This window comes from Poecilia latipinna, unplaced genomic scaffold (assembly GCF_001443285.1).
Source record: "Poecilia latipinna isolate Pla-1442-1.1 unplaced genomic scaffold, P_latipinna-1.0 Scaffold49, whole genome shotgun sequence".
In the NCBI taxonomy this organism is placed as follows: Eukaryota; Metazoa; Chordata; class Actinopteri; order Cyprinodontiformes; family Poeciliidae; genus Poecilia; species Poecilia latipinna.
In genome coordinates, this window is record NW_015112665.1 from 592,889 (window position 1) to 612,096 (window position 19,208).

The 19,208-nt window shown below is 36.1% G+C and overlaps 1 protein-coding gene across 4 annotated transcripts in view; it reads left to right on the forward strand.

The window, feature by feature from the left end:
- The first annotated feature begins 7,818 nt into the window (after positions 1-7,818).
- The window catches only part of LOC106958757 (versican core protein-like), a 32,563-nt gene continuing 21,173 nt past the window's right edge, over positions 7,819-19,208 (forward strand). For all 4 annotated transcript variants that reach the window (XM_015050826.1, XM_015050844.1, XM_015050838.1 and 1 more), the window contains exon 1: positions 7,819-8,156. In XM_015050826.1, the coding sequence (XP_014906312.1) occupies positions 7,828-8,156 (329 nt within the window). In that variant the 5' untranslated portion in view covers positions 7,819-7,827. The remainder of the gene's footprint in view (positions 8,157-19,208) is intronic.

Genomic DNA, 19,208 nt, shown 5'->3' on the forward strand with positions numbered 1-19,208 from the left:
GGACTAACAGAACAGTAACAACTTTATTTCAGGCTTCATCCAGTCTGTCTGAAAAACGAGATTATTAGTACTATTGGCAGCTTCAGGAATGGAAACGGGTGCCGCCTGTTCTGGATCAGTCATAAGGCAAAAAATTGGCTTATTTTTTCTTCTTTTCTTTTTTTTTTTAAACCATTGCCCAGACAGACCCGCACACAGCTCTCCAAAACTTAAAGCTGTCAGACAAATGAGTCTGTCTTTCCAAAATGTCTGGGAAACCTGAGGGAGACGTGGAAACGGTCTGGAAGTAGGAGACTACACAGCCTGGTTAGTTTCAACAAAGTCCTCACTCACCTCTTATGACTCTTTCTCTCTGGCACCACCTGCGACGTGTTAAAGCTTCACAAGAAAGACTTAATCTACAAATTTATTACCAGCTGTGGAAAATTAACTTGGCGCAGAAATAGTTTAGAAACTAAATCAGACTACAAGGAGGGAAAAAACACCTTGAGTTGCATTTATTACAGGATAATTACTGTTCCTTTTTATTTAGTAGAAATAATCACAGATGCTTGTCTTAGCTGCTTTACCTTTTTTGCCTCTGGCTTGCTTCCCATTTTAAATGTTTTGACCAAGCACAGGAAGTAATTTTCTGAAATTAACGAGAAACGAGAAAGAAGACGGCATTTCTTCTGGAGCCACCTAGAAAATCCAATATGGCTGCAGTCAGGTTCATTTTTGAAGCTGGTGGAAAAAACTTCCAATTTGCCAATAAAATTTAACCCTTTTATGCATAGTGGTCACTTCAGCGGACATCTGTTTAAAAGCCATTTTCTTGTGCTTCTTGTGGATTTTTATGTCATAAATGCACACAGACTACTGAAGTTGCCACTATTGCATCATAAAACACACTATCAACTACTGGCCATCAGCTGCAAATGCAAGAAATTATTTTTTGTTAAGTCCAATATGGCCGACAGAGAAAAAAGCACGACAACTGATCCAGTCCCTCCAGACGACTCTTGCAGGTAAAAAAAATATTGTGACATCAGATAACCCCTAAAGAACAACACTACTGGTGTATTTTTCAAGTAACTTTGTATTTGGAACAAAATTACAATTGATCACATTAAAAAAAATAATAATTTTACAAAAAAAATTTCCTAACTTTTTTCATGCCTTAAGAAAATAAAAAATAAAAAAATCCTGACATAAAGGATCATAATTCATGCATGAAAGGGTTAATGTGGCATGAAAAAGTATTCACACCCCTAAACCTGGTATTTTAAACCATTTTAAAACCCTGAGAGCCATTTGTTGCCTTTCATAAACAAATTTAGCTTAGAGCCACAAAAATTACACAACATTTCAAAATAAAATGGATGGGTGAATAAAGAAAATCAACATTATTTTGATTATTTGGCTTTAAAGTTTAAAAAAATCTAATTATATACCTTTTTAATAAAACATTAAAAAAAACACAGTTTGTAACCTAAAGACCAAAACGTTAGTTCACAAAAATATTGTTTACACTATTTGTGTAAAACTAGCATTTATTTGTCACTTTTGATATTTTAAAGCAATGATAACTTTTTTGTATTTTGTATTTTTATGTTTTATTAAGAGCCAATACATCTGGAGCTGCAGGCTGTAGACGCCTCCTCTACAAAAAAATTTCACAATTTGTCACATAATAACCACAACGTTTAATATATTTCATTGAGATATTTTCTAATGGGCCAAAACAAAGTAATATCTACTCATAAACTATCAGGATTTATTTTTTATTTTTATTTTTCCACTTGATTTAATCATTTTTAGACCCACCTTCAGTCCAATTTTTCTTTTCAAAATTAAATGAGTTCAGTCAGTTTTCCCAGAAATTCTCTATTAAGTTCAGGTCTAAGTCATTTTAACACATAAAATACTTTGGATTTAAATTATAATATTGGAGAAGACAAAACTGCAAAATCTTACCAAGTGTTTTTGGTAAGAGTATTTCAAGATTACACTTGAAGTAAGACAAAACAAACTTGCAAGTAACTTTTCAGCTATACAGGAGCTCATTTGAAGTCAATAATTCCTTAATACTGATGAAAAAGGTTTGGTTCACAAGCAGATAATTTCACTTACGACAAGGTAAAATTGTATTTTTGTAAATGAAATAATCTGTCAGTGGATCTAATACTTTTTAAAATCAATAAATTAATTAATTATTTACTTAAAGCAAGCTTTTATTTCTAGCTGAAAAGTTATTTGTAAAGTAGTTTTCTTCCCTGATTGTCTTGTATTTAGCTCCAACCTTCAACCTATAACCTCTGACCTTCACTCCCACTTCGTGATGCTGCCATCACTATGTGTTGTTATGTTTATACTGTTTGATGTGTTTGTTCAGAATCACACTTACTGTCCATTCTTAGTCCATTCCTGTGTGACGGTAGCTGATATAACAGGAATCTATTTAGTAAAATAGACCAAATATGTCTGACCTTTCAGAATTGATTTGTCATTCACAATTTTTATTACTTTGTGTTGGCCTATCACAAATATAGAGAGGTTTGTGGTTGTAACAATAAAAGTCGGAAGGGGTTGTTAATACTTTAGACAGATGACTTTATGGGAAATTCAAACTAACTTGGAAATCTCAATTCTGATTAGAAAATAACATGATGGCACAACACAAACAAAGAGTTATAATCAAAATTTGCAGGAAGCATTGCTTCTTTATTTTCGCGTTGCTGTTTTTCATAAAGCACTCATCCATTCAAACCTCTGGAATTAAAACATTTTGGCCACACGCTCATAAATAAGCCAACATTTTCACTTGTACCCATAAATATCCAGCTTTATATGTATGGATAAAATAACCAGCGAGTTTAATGTGATCTACAGGGTTGTGTGAAAGGAGCATGCTTCATGTGAAGGTTTCTTTTTCCATCTGGTCAACCACATTGTATTGATTTACCGTGAAACCAAGCAGCTTCCATGCCAGCTCGTCAGCTGGTGAAGCAACTAAAGCTTCATTCATCGACAGAAGAAGCTGACGTGTTGCAGATCGTACGTTTGTGCGGAGATTTCACTGTGGATCCATATACCATAATTTCTGGTCAGTGAGATGCAGAAAACATGGTGAGTCGTTGGTTTGGCTGGTGGTGGGATGAGTGCTGCAGATTTTCCCAGACTCGCCCCTCCTGAACCGGTTTGCCTCCGCATCCAGGAGGGAATAAAAGCTGCCAGTCAGCGGAAACATGTTTTTTTTTTTTTGAGGTTTTCAACTTTATGGGAGGAAAAATGAGTCTGAGGCTGGTCGTCTCTACTGTCACTGTACGGCTTTGAGTCTGCAGCTAGGTGAGGGGTAGTGGTGAAGTGGAACCGATGCATTACTTCATTTGTCTTATTTATTCTTTTTTTCCATTTCCTCACAGAAAGTGCTGATTTTAGCCTCGAGTTCATTTGTCTTATTTATTCTTTTTTTTCCATTTGCTCACAGAAAGTGCTGATTTTAGCCTCGAGTTGTCTGTCTTATAATTTCTGTCTTGTGGTGAGTTGACAGCAGTTCTGGTAATCCAGTTAAAGGAAACCGCTAGCATGACTCAAGCAGAATCAAAGATGCATAAAGAGTAAACTGGAGGCTCTGCTGCTGTTTAGCTGAGTCATATTTGCTCCTCGACCACAAGCATTAATGAGTCCCACCTGGCAGCGATGATTGCATGTAAAACAGCTGAATATACAAGCAGAAACTGCTTATTGAGCATGAGATTATGTCAAAAGTAAACCGATGAAGTGGTGGAAAATGCACATTTAAAACACGGATTTAAAAACCCCAGGACTTCCAGAACATCTGAAGAGCATTTCAAACTAAATTCAAGTGCTGCTCTGGACTCGGCACATGATCTAAGCTGCAGCTTCAGTGTAATGACAGAGTCTGATTATAGGTTGGATGTTTAAAGGCTGCTGGAAAATGTAACTTTAGCCCTCATGCAGCTCTGAGCCATCGCTTTGCCTGCATGTTTAACTGTGTTTGGGCAAATTTAGTCAGCTGCAAGCAGATATTTGCATATGACTGTAATTTATTGTGGTTCAAATGATAAAACAAACTTCTTTAGATCTTTAATTTCTTCTGATAGCTTCAGTTTTCCAGACCATTGTTGTGCTTGGCTGCTTTTGAAAATAACATATAAGTATGCAATAAACATACTCGTAATTGAGGCAGATTTCTGTATTCTGTATTATTTTTATTGGTCTAATATTATATTCTAACCGTAAATGTTGTTTACATTAATCACAATTTATTGAAATAAAGGATTGAAAACACAATTCTGGGTGTAAATTGAGTTACTGAAATGAAGGAAGTTTTTAATAATATAATTTATTGAATTAAACAACAATAAAAACTTTGAATAAAAAGCCATTTTTAATCATTTTACCTTTTTACAGCACTCACCTTCAATAATAGTTTATAATAAAAAGTATAAAGAAATAATATATGTATAAATTCAGATTTCTGAACCGCAAATAAGTATTTCATGAAGCTCACATCACATACATTTATTTTTAAATTTCACGAATTAAAAAAAAAAGGAAAAGAAAACATCTATCAGATCTGGGATGACCAGCGGCTCCCTCTGCTGGACGGCGGCCAAACTACAACAATTTGGAACTACAACAGTAAGAAAAGGTCCACAGGACCAAAGGATTGAAATTAATCAACTGGAACTAATTTTAATCTAATAAATCATTAATGGACAAGTAATCGTAAGTCACCTCATTGATTGCAAGTATAGCTCAGAGAACTATGGCCTCAGAGTTAAAAAAAAAAAAAGCCAACAAAAACTCAAACTCTTTCAACTACACCTATAGGTCAAAGGTCTAGCAACAATCCAAACACCAATTTTTGCCCACAATCCATCTAAATAAAACTCATTCAGATTCACAAATATTAAATGAAGTTTACAAAAAACGGCTTTCAGTTTTGACAAATGTTTGTGGCAGAAATTTGTTAGAATTTTCAAATAACCACAATTTTATGTATACCACTAATATAGCTAGAAAAACCCCATAGTTTCCACACTTTGTCAAGAAAAATAGATCTAAAGAATATATAAATTTTAATATCATTCTGTTGTAGAAGCTTAATACAATTATTTCATGAAAAACTGGAGAAACTACTAAAACATGCCTTTGTTAGTATATGTAAAACATAAGCTAGTTATTTTTTAGCTAAAGTTTTAAAGAGCTATTGTGGCTCTGGAGTCTGAAATCTTTGACTAAAAGCAGAACCAGGACAACTTTCACCTCTTCATTATCCAGTAAAGTACCTGAAAGTACATCAGTGTGTTCATCTTCTTGAAGTCACAATCGAGGATTTCATGAATAACCAGAAGGATTGTTACAAAAAATATATAATCTAAACACAGATTTCTTTACTCTTTTATGACACCCTTACAACCTGATTTGTTAGTTCACACAAGTTTTAAACAGAAAGTGTCTCTTTATGTTCTGTGAGGGAGAAATTCTTTGTATAAATGATGTTATTCTGCTGCCTGTGGAGTCAATCTGGGTCACAGTGACAGCTGGCCCAAGTCAGAAGCAAGACCTCTGATCTCTGGCTGCTCTTTGAGCTTTGACATTTCCTTCCCAGACTGTCACCTGGGTGTCAGATTCCTCAGGTGTGCAGAGCCAAGAGATGCTGCTGAATCACAGGACGGCCATCACAAAGCACTATTCACCGGCTGCACACCTTCCCCATCTTATTTTTCTTACTAGGCAACAAAAACATACAGGATGACTGCATAAATCTGAATGTAATTCATTCAAGTAGAAAGCTAAATGCTTAGCCAAAACAAATGCACTCTGCACAGAGAAACAGGGTTCATGGAGGTTGTGTTATTTTTGATTTTCTGTTTTGTGGTTCTATAAACATCTTGTTGGGGTTTGTTCTTGTTTCTTGTGGTCTTTGCTTTCCCTGCTCCAGTACGCTGAATGGGGCAACACATCTAAAACCAAAACTAACCCTCTGTTTGTGATACAAAATAAAGCTATGTGACTTTTATATAAAGTGAATTAAAGCAAATTGTTGATTCAGTCAAGTATCTTGAATCTTAGAGACTTGGGTAATTTAAAAATGCTATTAGTTATGTTTAAAGCTATGGAGAGATTACTGCCAAAAGTTATTTGTCTTTACAAAGAACTGTGATAGAAATAGAGGGAAATATGATTTCCAACGTAAAACTGCTTGTGCTATCTTAAAACAATTATGCATTTTGGTGCATGGAGTAAAAACTATGGAACAATTTGTATGAGGAGTTAATAGTAGTGTTAATAGTTAGTATTGGTAATTTAATGCGTACGTCCATGAAAATGTAATTTTCATGGACGTACGCATGAAAATGCGTACGTCCATGAAACGTACGCATTTTCATGCGTACGTTTACATGGCGTACGACCATGTAATTTTCATGGTCGTACGCATGAAAGGGACAGGTTTACACAAGGTTTTTTCTTCTTTCTGCTCCTTTTTCACTTGTTGGGAAGTAGAAAGAGAATGTTTGTGAATTAATAATGAAATTTGTTAAATCAAGTGAATAAAATAATTTATTTTAGCCATATATATCTCTGCTGTTTTCTCTAATGTTTTCTGACAAACACACTCAGGTTCACTGCATTTATTCTATCAAGAAAGAAAATCAAGGTGGTGGTTAACATCAGTCCAGCAGCTTCTGCCCTTATACATTAAATAAAATATAATAAATAACCCTAAACAAGCTACAGAGGTGAATGCACAGCTAACAACAGTTAACAGGTAAAATTAAACACAGCTAAAGCACTACATGTACATGAAACATGGCAAAATTACATGCAAAACCATGTACATGAATGAATTTGTCTAAAATATATGTCAAAATGTAACACTTGTAAAGAAAACATAGAGCTAATCCTAAAACATATCACAGTTACAGAACGGCGACAGAAAAAGGGGGGCGGAGCTTTCAGTTACTGGTTGCTATGGTAACCACCAACGGTCAAGAGCGGCGTAACGTTCCTTCATAAAAGGAGAAATAACTTTTTTACGAAACACAAATGAATTTGAAGAATAAATAAACACATTTTGACAAACTTCACATCTGTAACATTGTTAAAATGAACCCCTGTTACGCTTTTCAGATTTTCTTCTTTAGATCCATCTAAAGTAATAGATCTAAAGTGATCCATCACTTTATCATCTTAGTCAATGATTAACTACATTGTGTTGGTTTATCAAAAATAAAATCCCAACAAGATATACTGAATATTGGGGTTATAGCGCGACAAAATGTGGACAAGTACAAGGAGGATTAACACTTTTGCGAGGCACACAATAACATCCATAAACCTTTCAGTACCACATAAGCTATGATAGACAGTTATGTACATTAAATCGGACACTGCTCACCTCTTTGACCTTTCTTTCAATTTCACTTGCCATCATGCTTGTCTCATTTCATATGTCATAAAGAATGTCCTCTCACGACTTTATAACCCTTGGCTTTCCATTTAGCCAAAAAGGACCTGTCATCTCTGGTCTAATGAGATTTAAAACTACTTTTAAACTGTAGGGGTTTATGCTTTTTTATTGAATAGTTTTTTTTTTTTTTGTGTGTGTGTGTGTGTGTGTCTTATTTTTTGTGTTTCATCTCTGAACAGACTCCTCTGTGTTCTGCGCAGGTGACTGATGCAGCATTATCAGTTTACCTGCAGCAGCAGCAGTCGATGCTGACTCGACTTGTCCTGGTTCTGGTTCATCCTTTCTCTAATCTGACATACATCCTTGGATAACGTCCTGAACATTTCACTCTTCTGCATCAGTTTATGTGGATGCCCTTCCTCCCAGCGCCCACACCCCCTCCTGGCCGCCCTGCGTCACCTCCATCCCGGCTGCTGGATGGGGAGGGAGTGGGCAGTTCACGGTTTCATTTGTGGCGTCACTTTCTCCATCTCCCTCCTTTCTCCCCGAGCCTCCGAGCCTGTCGGTGCACGGTTGCAGCTCCAGCTTGTATCTACCTGTGCAGAGCATCCAGCCGCTTCCCCCCCTGCCCGGACAGACGCACTGCAGCACGCAGAGAGGAGCTGACGGAACATACTTGTACCCAGCAGTCAGGCCGTCCTGCTCCAGCTGAAATGCTGCGGACACCAACCAGGTAGGCTTTTCATTCGCTTCATGTCTTAATAAGTCGCCATTTGATTTCATGCCGTCTTTTTTTTGCGCTTTGCGTTGTTACGGAGAGAAGTTCATTGCAGCTGCACCTAAGTGTGAGGTGCATTATTGTGCAAAAGTTTTAAGCCGTCCCATCATTTCTTTAAACTTTGCTTCAGTCCTAACAGGCTTTTAGTGTTTTAATGGAGATTTTAAAGTTTTTTCTTGGACTTTGGTTGCTTTGGCATTATATTTCTTCAGAGTCGATTACATTAAGTGCCAGTCCAAGAAATTAAGATTACCATGAGGGACTTGGTTAATTTAAAAATGCAATTAGTCGTGCTTAAAGCTAGAAAGAGATTATTGCCAATTAATTTACAAAAGTTTTTTTTCTCATAAGATCAAGTGATAGAGTAACAGAGGTAAACCTGTGCATGTGATTTTCTAAAATATTTGGAAATATGGATTTTTAACTTCAATTTTAACAATATTGACTAATTCAAGAAACATAAATAAAACAATTTAATTGTTTAAAACTTCTGGATAAAGAAAAACATGTAAAAAGTGAATTAGGACAGCCTTACATTTAAATTACTTTTAAAGCTCCACATAAGGATCCTTCTGTTTTTTGATATGAAAGTAGATGCCTGTACAATCTTAAAAAACTTTCATTGGCGATGTGCAAAGAAAAGATCTTTGCTCCCATTAAGGACATACAGAAGTTTGCTGAAGATAATCCTGGAATAGATAAATTAGTTTTATGCTGTATTATTAATGAAACCATATGCATAAATAGTAATATTGTTGTTTTGAGACCATTTTCAAATAATATAACGTAAGTCCACTCTCTCAAAGATCAATAAACTTTAATTTCTAATGAGCATTGGACCTGGAAGACATTTTAAATATCCAAAATAAATAAACAAAACAACCGAAACAACAACTAAATTGGATACTGAAGTCTTTGTAAACAATTGTCCTCAAAGAAAATAACTTGCTGAGACCAAGGCACCAGATTTAAAACTTTTCTTATTCAGTCTTTGGCTGGACAAGACAGAAAAATTAGGAAAACAATCATGCATATAGAAATGATCAAGCTCGTTTTAATTTAACATGTTATTAGTTGATTTACTGAGACAGGCTTACATGAAGGTGGAGCATGAAGGTGGGCGTGTCATAGTCTGTGGATGCTTTGCTGTTGCATTGTCTGATTCATCATGATTTCAACCACACATTAGAGGATGTTGGAGAAAAATCTGAAGTCATGGGTCTGAAACTGGACCCTGCAACACGACAGTGGCCCAAAACAAACCAGTAAATCCACCAAAGGCAAGCTAAAAATTAATAAACCCCATGGAGACGCTGTGCTCAAAAATCTCACAACTGAAAGTGAGCAGAATGGTGAACTTTCTTTCTTCTGATGTCAGAGACATCAGAAGAAAGAGGTGGCTACAAGAGATGGCTATAAGAAGCATATCAGCTTTCCAGACATTTCGTAATCAAGAACTGAATATTTAATGAGGTGTCCCTATTTTGTCATATCACACTGCGGCCGACACAGTAGATAAGAGATAATCATCTTCCAGTTGTTCACTAGTGACTCTCTTCTTTGGGAACCACCATATTGGTACAAAATGTATATCAAACTAATCTATGTGTAATAGATTTAACTAAAGAAATCAGAACCTACTATGTCCTTGTGGCATCTACCAAATGAAATAAATTAAAGTTATTATGTTTAGACACAACACTTAAACATATCTTACACTGCCACAAACTGGCTCCACAGACATGACAAAATGAATGATATTTATTAAATTAACAATAAAAATAAAGCACTGAACAATAGTGTAGCAACCAGTGCAGCAACATTTAATTGCATGTGTAAAGTCCTCAAAACAAATGATGGAGAGAAAAACTTGCCTGAAACAAAGAGGAAGTGAGATTTTAAAAAGCTGAAACACAAATATCTGTCAATCAACGCTCTGCAGCCTTAATTTAAGAACAGATGTTGAAATACAAGAAAAGGACGTCACGTATACTGTCATATCTTTTTCCCATTTAAATTCAGATCACTTTATTCTACATTGCTCCAATTCAGAACTTATACCGCCCCATGCTTCATGATCCAACCTGAATCAAAACCATCCAGTTTGGTGGTTTTGATACATCCTGACTCAATATGATCACCATCTACTGTGACAAGTTGGGGTAAGAAGACAGAAAGGAGGCAGATAATGAAATGCAAATGAAAACCCCAAAGAGAACTGATCACTGATGGCAGTAAGAGCATTCCCATTGGTTCTGTACAGAGAAGAGTGATTCAAAAAGCCTCGGGCTGGCAGGACTTTTAATGTGAAGGAAAAGCAAAGAGAGTACAAAAAGGTAAGAATGGCAAGAGAATAGGAGAAAAGCGCAGGAACTTTATGTCCTCCAGCTGCCCTTAGCAGAAGAAGAAGTTCAAAATAATCCAGAGGCTTTAACCAGAAGAAAAGTTTTTAAGTCTAGTGTGGAAGGTCCGAGTGGTGTGGATAAGATTCATCTGAAAGTAGCCAGGTTCTGGATATTTAGAAAGCCAATACAAGCCATTCAAAAATAAGAAGAAGAAATCTTGACTTATTGCCTGCAAAATATAAACAAATGAGGGGAAAATTATTATTTTGCCCAGTTCTGTAGCTGTGGAAATTTGCATTAAACAGTTTCTAAACAGTATTTTTGTCTAGATAAAAGCAAAACATACATTGTATATTCATAAACCGCAGGTTTTCATGTACCCTGGAGATCCAGGTGCTGCTTTTAGTTTTGAGTGCTTTCCCTAAATGTTACCTGACTTTCTGCAGTTCACCTTGAGGCGCAGGTAAATTTAAGTAATGGACACACAGAGAGCCAGCGGTCACATTCAGTCATGTAGCCGCCTTTTAGTAACTTCTTTTTACATAATGCTTCAATGGATTCTGGAGTTTGAGAGGTAAAGACGTGAAGATTCAGATATAATATTCTCTCTTTGCTTGTAATGGTGAATCAGCTTACAGTACTCATTTTTTATTAAACTACTTCAAAAAATGTCAAGCAACTGCAAGTTTCAAAAGTGTTTCATTGGGAAAATCCTCTAAATTTGACTTTGAACCTAAGTATGGGATTTAAAATGAGTCCCTGCTAGTTTTTAAAGGCATCAATCTGACCATCACTACCATCCCTTTCCTCATCCATCCATTTTTAGTTTTCTTCTTGTACCTTTGACAGAAAAACACACTGTAATCAACCTGTATTATCTAATGGTTTGTATTAGATAATACTTCCTGGTAATGTTAACTGAACAGACCTATTTTTACAACTGGTTGCTTTAATCCCTTTAACTAAACTCTAGTTCGTTTGTCCAGAAAGTCAGGTTTGTTTGTGGAGGTGTGAATGCGCAATTGGACTCTGATGGGGACCAGAAAAGAAAACTATGGTCTGCCCAAAACCCAAGTTATCGGTTCGGTTGAAGTGAACGATGGTGCGGTTTGAATGTGAATGCAATCCGAACCACATGGCAGAGCATTGTGGGTAAATACAACCAAAGTAAATGCGGGGTCTGGTGCCAGACCCCTCTCCCGTGACTGGCTCCCGCTACAGGGAGAAACGGCTCAACGTTTTTCACCAGAGACAAAAGAAAAATCTTACAACCGTTAAAATCTGACGCTACTCCGTTTTTGTTTACATTTTGTGAAGCAGGAAGTTGAGCTGGTCTTCTTCGTTGGTTTTTGTGTCGTTTCCTTCAGTGGTTTGTGGTGCAGTGCCACCACAGGCAAGGAGGTGAACAGGTTTTTTTAAATTAGTTTGGTTCATTTGACACAGTCCAGTGTGAAAGTGAACAACACCAGCTGAAAATGTAGCAAATGTTGCGATTTTGGTCCCCAGCTGAACCAAGTCTACTGGATTATCAGGTGTTCAAACACTGTAAAATTCACTCATAATAAACTTTTCTATTTTTAAAGTATTTTGCTTTCAAGAAGACAGGCTTTCTTGTAATGCTATAAAGTGGTTGTAATCAATAGTTCTCCAGACATGCTGAAGCTTTTGTTGTTGTTTTTCTTATTTTCTATTCAGTCTTTTTTATGAAGCCTTTGAAAATTAAGAACACTGGCATACAGAGGACATAAGATACCTGATAGAGTTATAGTTCAGAGTTAGTTAGTGGTTTTACAAACAGAAAAACATTCCTCTCAAAATGACCAGGTACTGCAGTGAAAATAAGTGGAAACAGTTTGAGGCTTTTCCAGACCCACTGGATGGTGAATCATAGTGGGTGGCTTTCTGGCACAGAGATGTTGTGGGGAGACATCCTGGTGGTTTTTCTTGGAGATGTGCAAGCGGAAGAGGAAAAAAGACTGTATTATGGTGTCAAGTTAATACTCTAACTTCTCTCACAGATAATTAACTTAATTTAGAGACTATGGTCATTTCAGGCACGTCAAATGACATGTAATTTTCCAACCTTTTTAAGCTATCTTAAAACCCAAATCGTCCTACTGAATGTCTTATTTTACTCTAAAAAAAATCTCTGCCCAGTCTTTTGTGGAGACAGTTAGTTTGTTGGATACTTGGATGTTAAGAGTAATTGTTTTGCATGTAGTCGATAGAGCCTGCCATAATACACAAACATAAAACTTAGACTTAAACAGAAATCTGTCGTAATACCCAAAAACCAATGAAGTTGTCAAATTAATTGGTATTTTGATATATTAAAGATATATATTTTTAATCAGTTTAAGTTGTGCCGTTTTTATCTCCTTGTTTGGCACACAACTTTGCACAGCATTGCTGCAGACATTATCCTTTTCTCTCTGTTACATCAATATACCTGATGACTGAGAATCAAAAGGGTGAAGCTTGAAAGTTTCTGGAGGAAAACCTTTGCAATTTTACTCAAAAATTTGCAGGAAAAGTGTTGTTTGGATGCAATTTGCCTTTTAGGGAGCGAATAAAGAAAGCTGGAAGATGTCTATCGGCCTTATGCAAGCTGGTGATTCCTAGAAAACATATTAGCTTTTCAAACTTCATAAAACCCTTTAAGCCCGACTCCCTGATGCTTAAAAGGTTAATAAAGCTCCTTTATATACAGCAGCAAATTGTTAAAGATGCTGGATGGCCATCTGTTTAAATATTGCTGCTAACGCCTTCCTAACAGTATGACTTGACGCTAATGGTCGGCATAACAAAAGATGTTTACCAGCGATGAGAAAATGAAAATTACAATAAAGAAAGTGCAAAATTAACCACAAACCTCACCACTCCATTACTCCTCCACTTTGTTCAGGCCTAATGAAAAAACAAGTAATGTTAAAGAAAACGGTATACATGCTACAAATTTTAGTGTCAACAAACAAAGTTAATTAATGAGTTATAAACTTAGTTAAATTACTTGTTTGTTTTTAATAACATTTAATTAATAAGTGGCTATTGAATTTCCTGCTGATTATTGGATGTTAACTAATAAAGACACAAAATGTATCATATTATTCCAGCTTTAATATTCGGTATTTATATTTAATGTCGGTATTGAATCTTAAATTTCAGGGTAATGTCAACATTATCAATGAGTATTAAAAGACTGGATGACAAATTATGAAGAGTTGTAGTGGCTTCTTTAATTTTTCTACACTGGTGTTAGTTAGTTCGATCTGTTTTTGTTAGCTTACGTAGCTAGCAGCTAATGGTTTACGAGCAGCTCTACTCTCATAGTGCTGATGAAACTTATATGTTGCCTTTCACTCCTTCACTGTCTAAATGGTGCCACACAAATGATTTTAAAGCAATGAAGTGGTATTGTTTATGTAGCCTAATCTTGCCCATGGCAATGTTAGCATAGTTGCTGCTAATGGTTCGCTAGCTGTTGTATCTTGTCTATCTTCATCTATGGCTGTTTCGTTTTTCTATCAAGTACCAAAACTTCTTTTTAAACAAACAATTTAAAATTGGTTTGGGCTTTTTCAATGCTTATGTTACTCTGTTTCATAGATCTTTTGGCAGGACATTTGGTTTTTTTTGTTTGTCTGTGTTTGAATTTAGGGACTAAAACTACTAGGTTATTATAGCTGTTAACCTGTTAGCTTTTCCTAACACCCAGTTCTTTTTTCGGTAACCCAAGGGAAATAGCTGGAGTCAGTTTTAGTTTCCACAAGCCAAAGTCTAATTTATTTGTGACCACATATAAAGTTTTACAGCGCTGGGCCCTTTATGCGTTGTGAACACCACAGATAGAGCAAAGTAGTTAGAGTATTAAATATTTATCTTCTTAAGATAATAGGCTGGACTCAGGCACACGGCCATATGCTAATGCTGTGGGCAGGCCAGCATCTGCACAAGTCAAGTCGTTGGAATGTGTGCGTTGCTTCTGGCATGTAGCTAATTGCAACAAAACTGATAGTAAAAGACCTTGAAGGCACAGCAGTGCTCTGTTGTCAGCTCCAAGAAGAGCTGACAACAGATAATATAATCTTTTTGATTATATTAATCAAAAACAAAGTTCCCATGACATTCCATAAAGCTTACAAAGTGTTTTCCAGTTGACAACTGTGTGAATAAATCAGACTTTATATGAAACTCCATAAAGCTTGCAAAATGTAACCACACAAATCAGCTGGTAAATTGTTAATATTGTTTTACACACAGTGATTACAAATAAGTTAACTCTAACAATTAGAATAGATCATTTCAGAATAACAAATACATGCTGAAAAGCTCTAATTTAAGAGATTGAAATGATAAATCAACAAAAAAATTAACATGTTGGAACTTTTTAAACGAATGCAAGAAGTTTCTTTGTTTTAGACAACCTATAGTGTGTTTCTTACAACAAAAAACCCACAAAGTCAGCAGAAAAATGTGTTTTAGAGAGAATTCAGTTTTCTGTTTAAATCAACTTTTTGTGTGCCGGATGTTACATTAGGTTTTATTGGTGTTTTGCATGAGAATCTCTACTTTATCCTGCATGTAATTGTAGTTCAACCACACTAAAATAAAAAAATCTGGGGTAGATTGAGCGTACTCGTAGAGTAAGAAAGCTAGAGCGCCACATTTACACCTCGTAAAAGCTCAATTAGTGTGCTTTAGAGAAGACGTGTGTTGTTCCAGCTCAGCGCTCCTCCGAGCTCGCTGCACATCCGTCAAACAGACGTGTTTGACCTGGCTGAATTGGGATCACGAGTCATTTTCTGGCTTGTTGCTTGGAACCGGGTACGAGATCTCCCTGTATTGACAGTGATGTAAAACTCTGCAGAGACCACCCACGAGACGCAGGGGGAATTTATTTACAGTGCAACATTTGCAAAAATGGTGTAACTGAATATATTCTAAAGCAATCCTTAGGCTAACATATTTTCATGTTTCAATGACGAAAGCAGGGTTACTTTGTAGTGACTTTTTATTTGTCTAATTCAGTTAGATTTTATTAATTTTTAGTGTGTTTGCTAGTTTTTATTAGCTATTATTAGTTTAATATTGTTTAGTTTCAGTTTACTTTTTATTTGCTGTAGTAGTAGTTTTTGTTTTCTCATTGTTTTCATTTTTAGGTGCAGAATTCAAAAGGATTAAAGTATTTTATTGTGATTATGCATACATTGATTGGGTAAGGAATATTTAATAGAAGGTATTGTTTTCAGAAAATGTATTGAATTATTGTTGGACAAGAAACAACAATTGGTTGGTGTTTTCTACCAACTTTTGCTGTCGCCATTTTGCCGGCTAGCATAAGTGTTAGCCCACAACAGTTTACATTCCTACACAAACGTAAACTGTTTGTGTGGGAGAGAAAAAAAAATCAATTTCACATCAGTTTAAAAAGCGAATAAATAGATTCATAAACACAAAAACGATGGATAATATTTCTATAATTTCTGTATGTTTTAGCTAATTTACAATATAGTCCTTGTTAGTTATAGGTTTTCCCCATTAATCACCGTTTTCATTTATTTCAGTTAACAAAAATGTTTTCTCAGTTTCAGTTTTTGCTAGTTTTAGTTAGCTATAATGACGTTAATAGTCTGGAGCTACTCTGTGTCGACAGGATAACACATTGGCTGCAGTTTGCAGACCCCTAAATGCAGTGGGTGGCATTGATTTCAGCTCGACTTTTCTTCAGTGTCGTTTAAACAAGAGGAGCTGCAAGCCTTCAGTGGCAAATGCGATATAAAGATGGCACAACAGCCAGCAACCGCAATTATTCTCCTCACCCATCAACTCGATTCACAAACTGTCATTTGGGCCGAACAGTGTGAGCGTTTGAATCAGTGTCCGGGGTCTTAATGCTACTGTTTCTCTTCTACAAAGCCCAGTGCACAGCGATCCTAAGTGCTGAAAACTTCCCTTTCCAGCCATGAAAAGAGCAAGAAAAAGAAAAGAGAAACAGTGCGCGAGTGTGCCAGTGGCCTGTCCTTTAATTTTCCATGCAGCCTTTTGTGAGGGAGTTGGTATGAGGTGAAAGCACAGTGTGCAGCTGTCCCCTTGGCTCCATGCTTGCTCTTTTATGAGACGTTTTCTTGTCAAGAATACTAATAGTGATACCAGCCTTGTAGAGTCCAGCCAGCTGCCAGGAAAACAGACGGCAATTATACTGCCATAAGAGAAGGCCATTTCATTTGACAAAAGTCAATGAGGTCTATTTGTGCCGTCTCATTTCAAAGAAACTGTTTCACATAAATGCAGAAAGTCTAAATTTATTAAGCCTTTTTTATGCTTCAGTCCAGAGGTTATAACTTTATTAATATAACATGTACTCTTGGGTTTTGACTCCAACGTCAACTTTTTAGTTTTGGACATTTTTAATCAGATAGGCCTGTCTGGGTACCCTTCTTATTTCCATTTTTTAAATAATACTTATTGTCTTATAGCTTTACTAACAGATTGGTTTGTTTTGTTGTTGCTCTGCGTCTGCAATAGTTTCTGTTAAAGGTGACTTTTATGCTTCCTTGATAAGGTTAGAATAGGTTTTTGGGCAATACACAAAACATCTTTATTATTATTATTTTATTTATTTATTTATTTTTTGCAGAAAATTATTCTTAGGCTACATTCACACTGACCCAATTCCAATTTTTGGTCAAATCAGATTTTTTGGGGGCGTGGCCGTTCACATTTCTAACACAGAGAGCCTGCTCAATGTTTGCGGAAGTAGACATGGATGCTAACGGTGGAGCATAGCTTACACATTTTGAAGTTGTTGTCCGACAGGAACCAGCTCTTTAACAACTTAATCCTCCTTATCGTCCGCCATGGTTGATGTTTTTCTTCCCGCTTGCGCGTATCAGGACACAGAGTAGTGACATTTGTCGAGTATCAATGACGTTCAGTTCGGATGAATGCGACCTGGACGTCAGGTCACATTTGAATCGGATACGTATCGGATATCCAAGTGGCCTGGGTCGCATTAAAAAAAAAATTAAAAATCCAACCTGTGTTGTTCAGACTATCATGAAAATATTAGATACAGGTCACATTAAGGCAAAGAAATCGGATACTGAGCTTTTAGTCTGCTCAGTTATGCCTATTTTAAGATCCTTTCAGAATGAGCTGTTTTAGGGCGTCTTGTCACTTTAAATCCAAAACAGCAGCTTGGGTTGCTAGGTGACGGGCTGGACTTCCCAGGAGTTGCTAGGTAACAGGGTAACCCCTAACCCAAATGTGACTTGGCATTTTCTGTATACCAAAAACACTTAACTTATTTCCAAAAATATCTGGGTGTTTTTTTAAGCTTTTAGCCTGTTTTTAGAATCAGTTTAGGCTCAAATCGAATTTTTAAAAATGAATTTTTCATAACAGATCCCCTTTATTATTAATAGGTGAAAAGCAATCTAGTAGTTAGGATTTATTTGCTGTTATGTCGGGTGGCAGACAAAATGCTCTGACCAGGTTTCAGTTTCTGTCACACCTATAGTGCATTTATCATTATTACCAGAATACTTCCATGATTTTAGTTTAAACTTTTGACGGCTGGATAAATGGTTGTATGGAGGGAGCATGTAACTATTAAAGGCATGAACTCACCAGAATGTATTTAGCGGCTTTGCTAAGTCCTAAAGACTTTGAGGAAGTATATGTGGCAGTTAAAATATTCATTGATACTGCAAATGAACCCTCTGAGAGAAACTATGATCTCACTGGACTTAACTTCAAGGTTTGATTGCCTGCCAGGCCTTATTGAGTTGCTTGGGCAGGGAGAGCTGCTGGCAGAAGTGGACCAAGAGTATTTAGACGTTTGGGCAGCTTTCACAAGATTTTTTAGGAGCGCTCAATTAATTATCAGACTTCATCCAAGAAACTAAAGTTTTCAAAGCTGAGAGAGTCGCCACAAGATCTAAACATCTCTGTTCCTGATTTTCAGAACCTGTCACTCCACATGGGAGGTTCATCTCAGTAAAGGAAGATTTCTAAGAATAAATCCACCGTAAGCTTAAAAAATTATCTCTGAACAAGTTTATATAAAGGGAGGACGATTAGGGTCAGTGATAATAAAGATTTCTGACTGAATTTTCTCAAAATTCTAATTTTAACATTTTCTGACTTTAATCTCAGAATTTTGACATTAATCTCTTAATTCAGACTTTTTTTCTCAGAACTTTGTCTTTAATCTCAGAACTTTGACTTTTTTTCCTCAGAATTCTGAATTTAATCTTAAAATTCAGACTTTTCTCAGAATTCCAACATTAATCTCAGAATTCTGATGTTTTTTCCTCAGAATTATGACTTTAACCTCAGAATTCTCTCTTTCATCTCAGAGTTCAGATCTTTTTAAACTCAGAATTTTCAGGGCACTGTGATGTCATAGCACTGCTGTATCACATAGCTGAAAATAAAAATTCCTCAGTCACAGAAAAACTTGCATAGATACAACATGCTCTTCCAGAAAGTTCATTATTCTCCTCCATAAGTCTCACATTGGTCACTGAACCTGATTCCTCCCAGGTGCTCATTTCCTTTAAAGTCAGAAGTCTTTTTTTTTTTTTTTTTTTTTTTTTTGGTCGGGTTTTTTTGGGAAAAAAAAAAGTTTTCCAAAAGGGAAAAACCGGGACAAATAAAA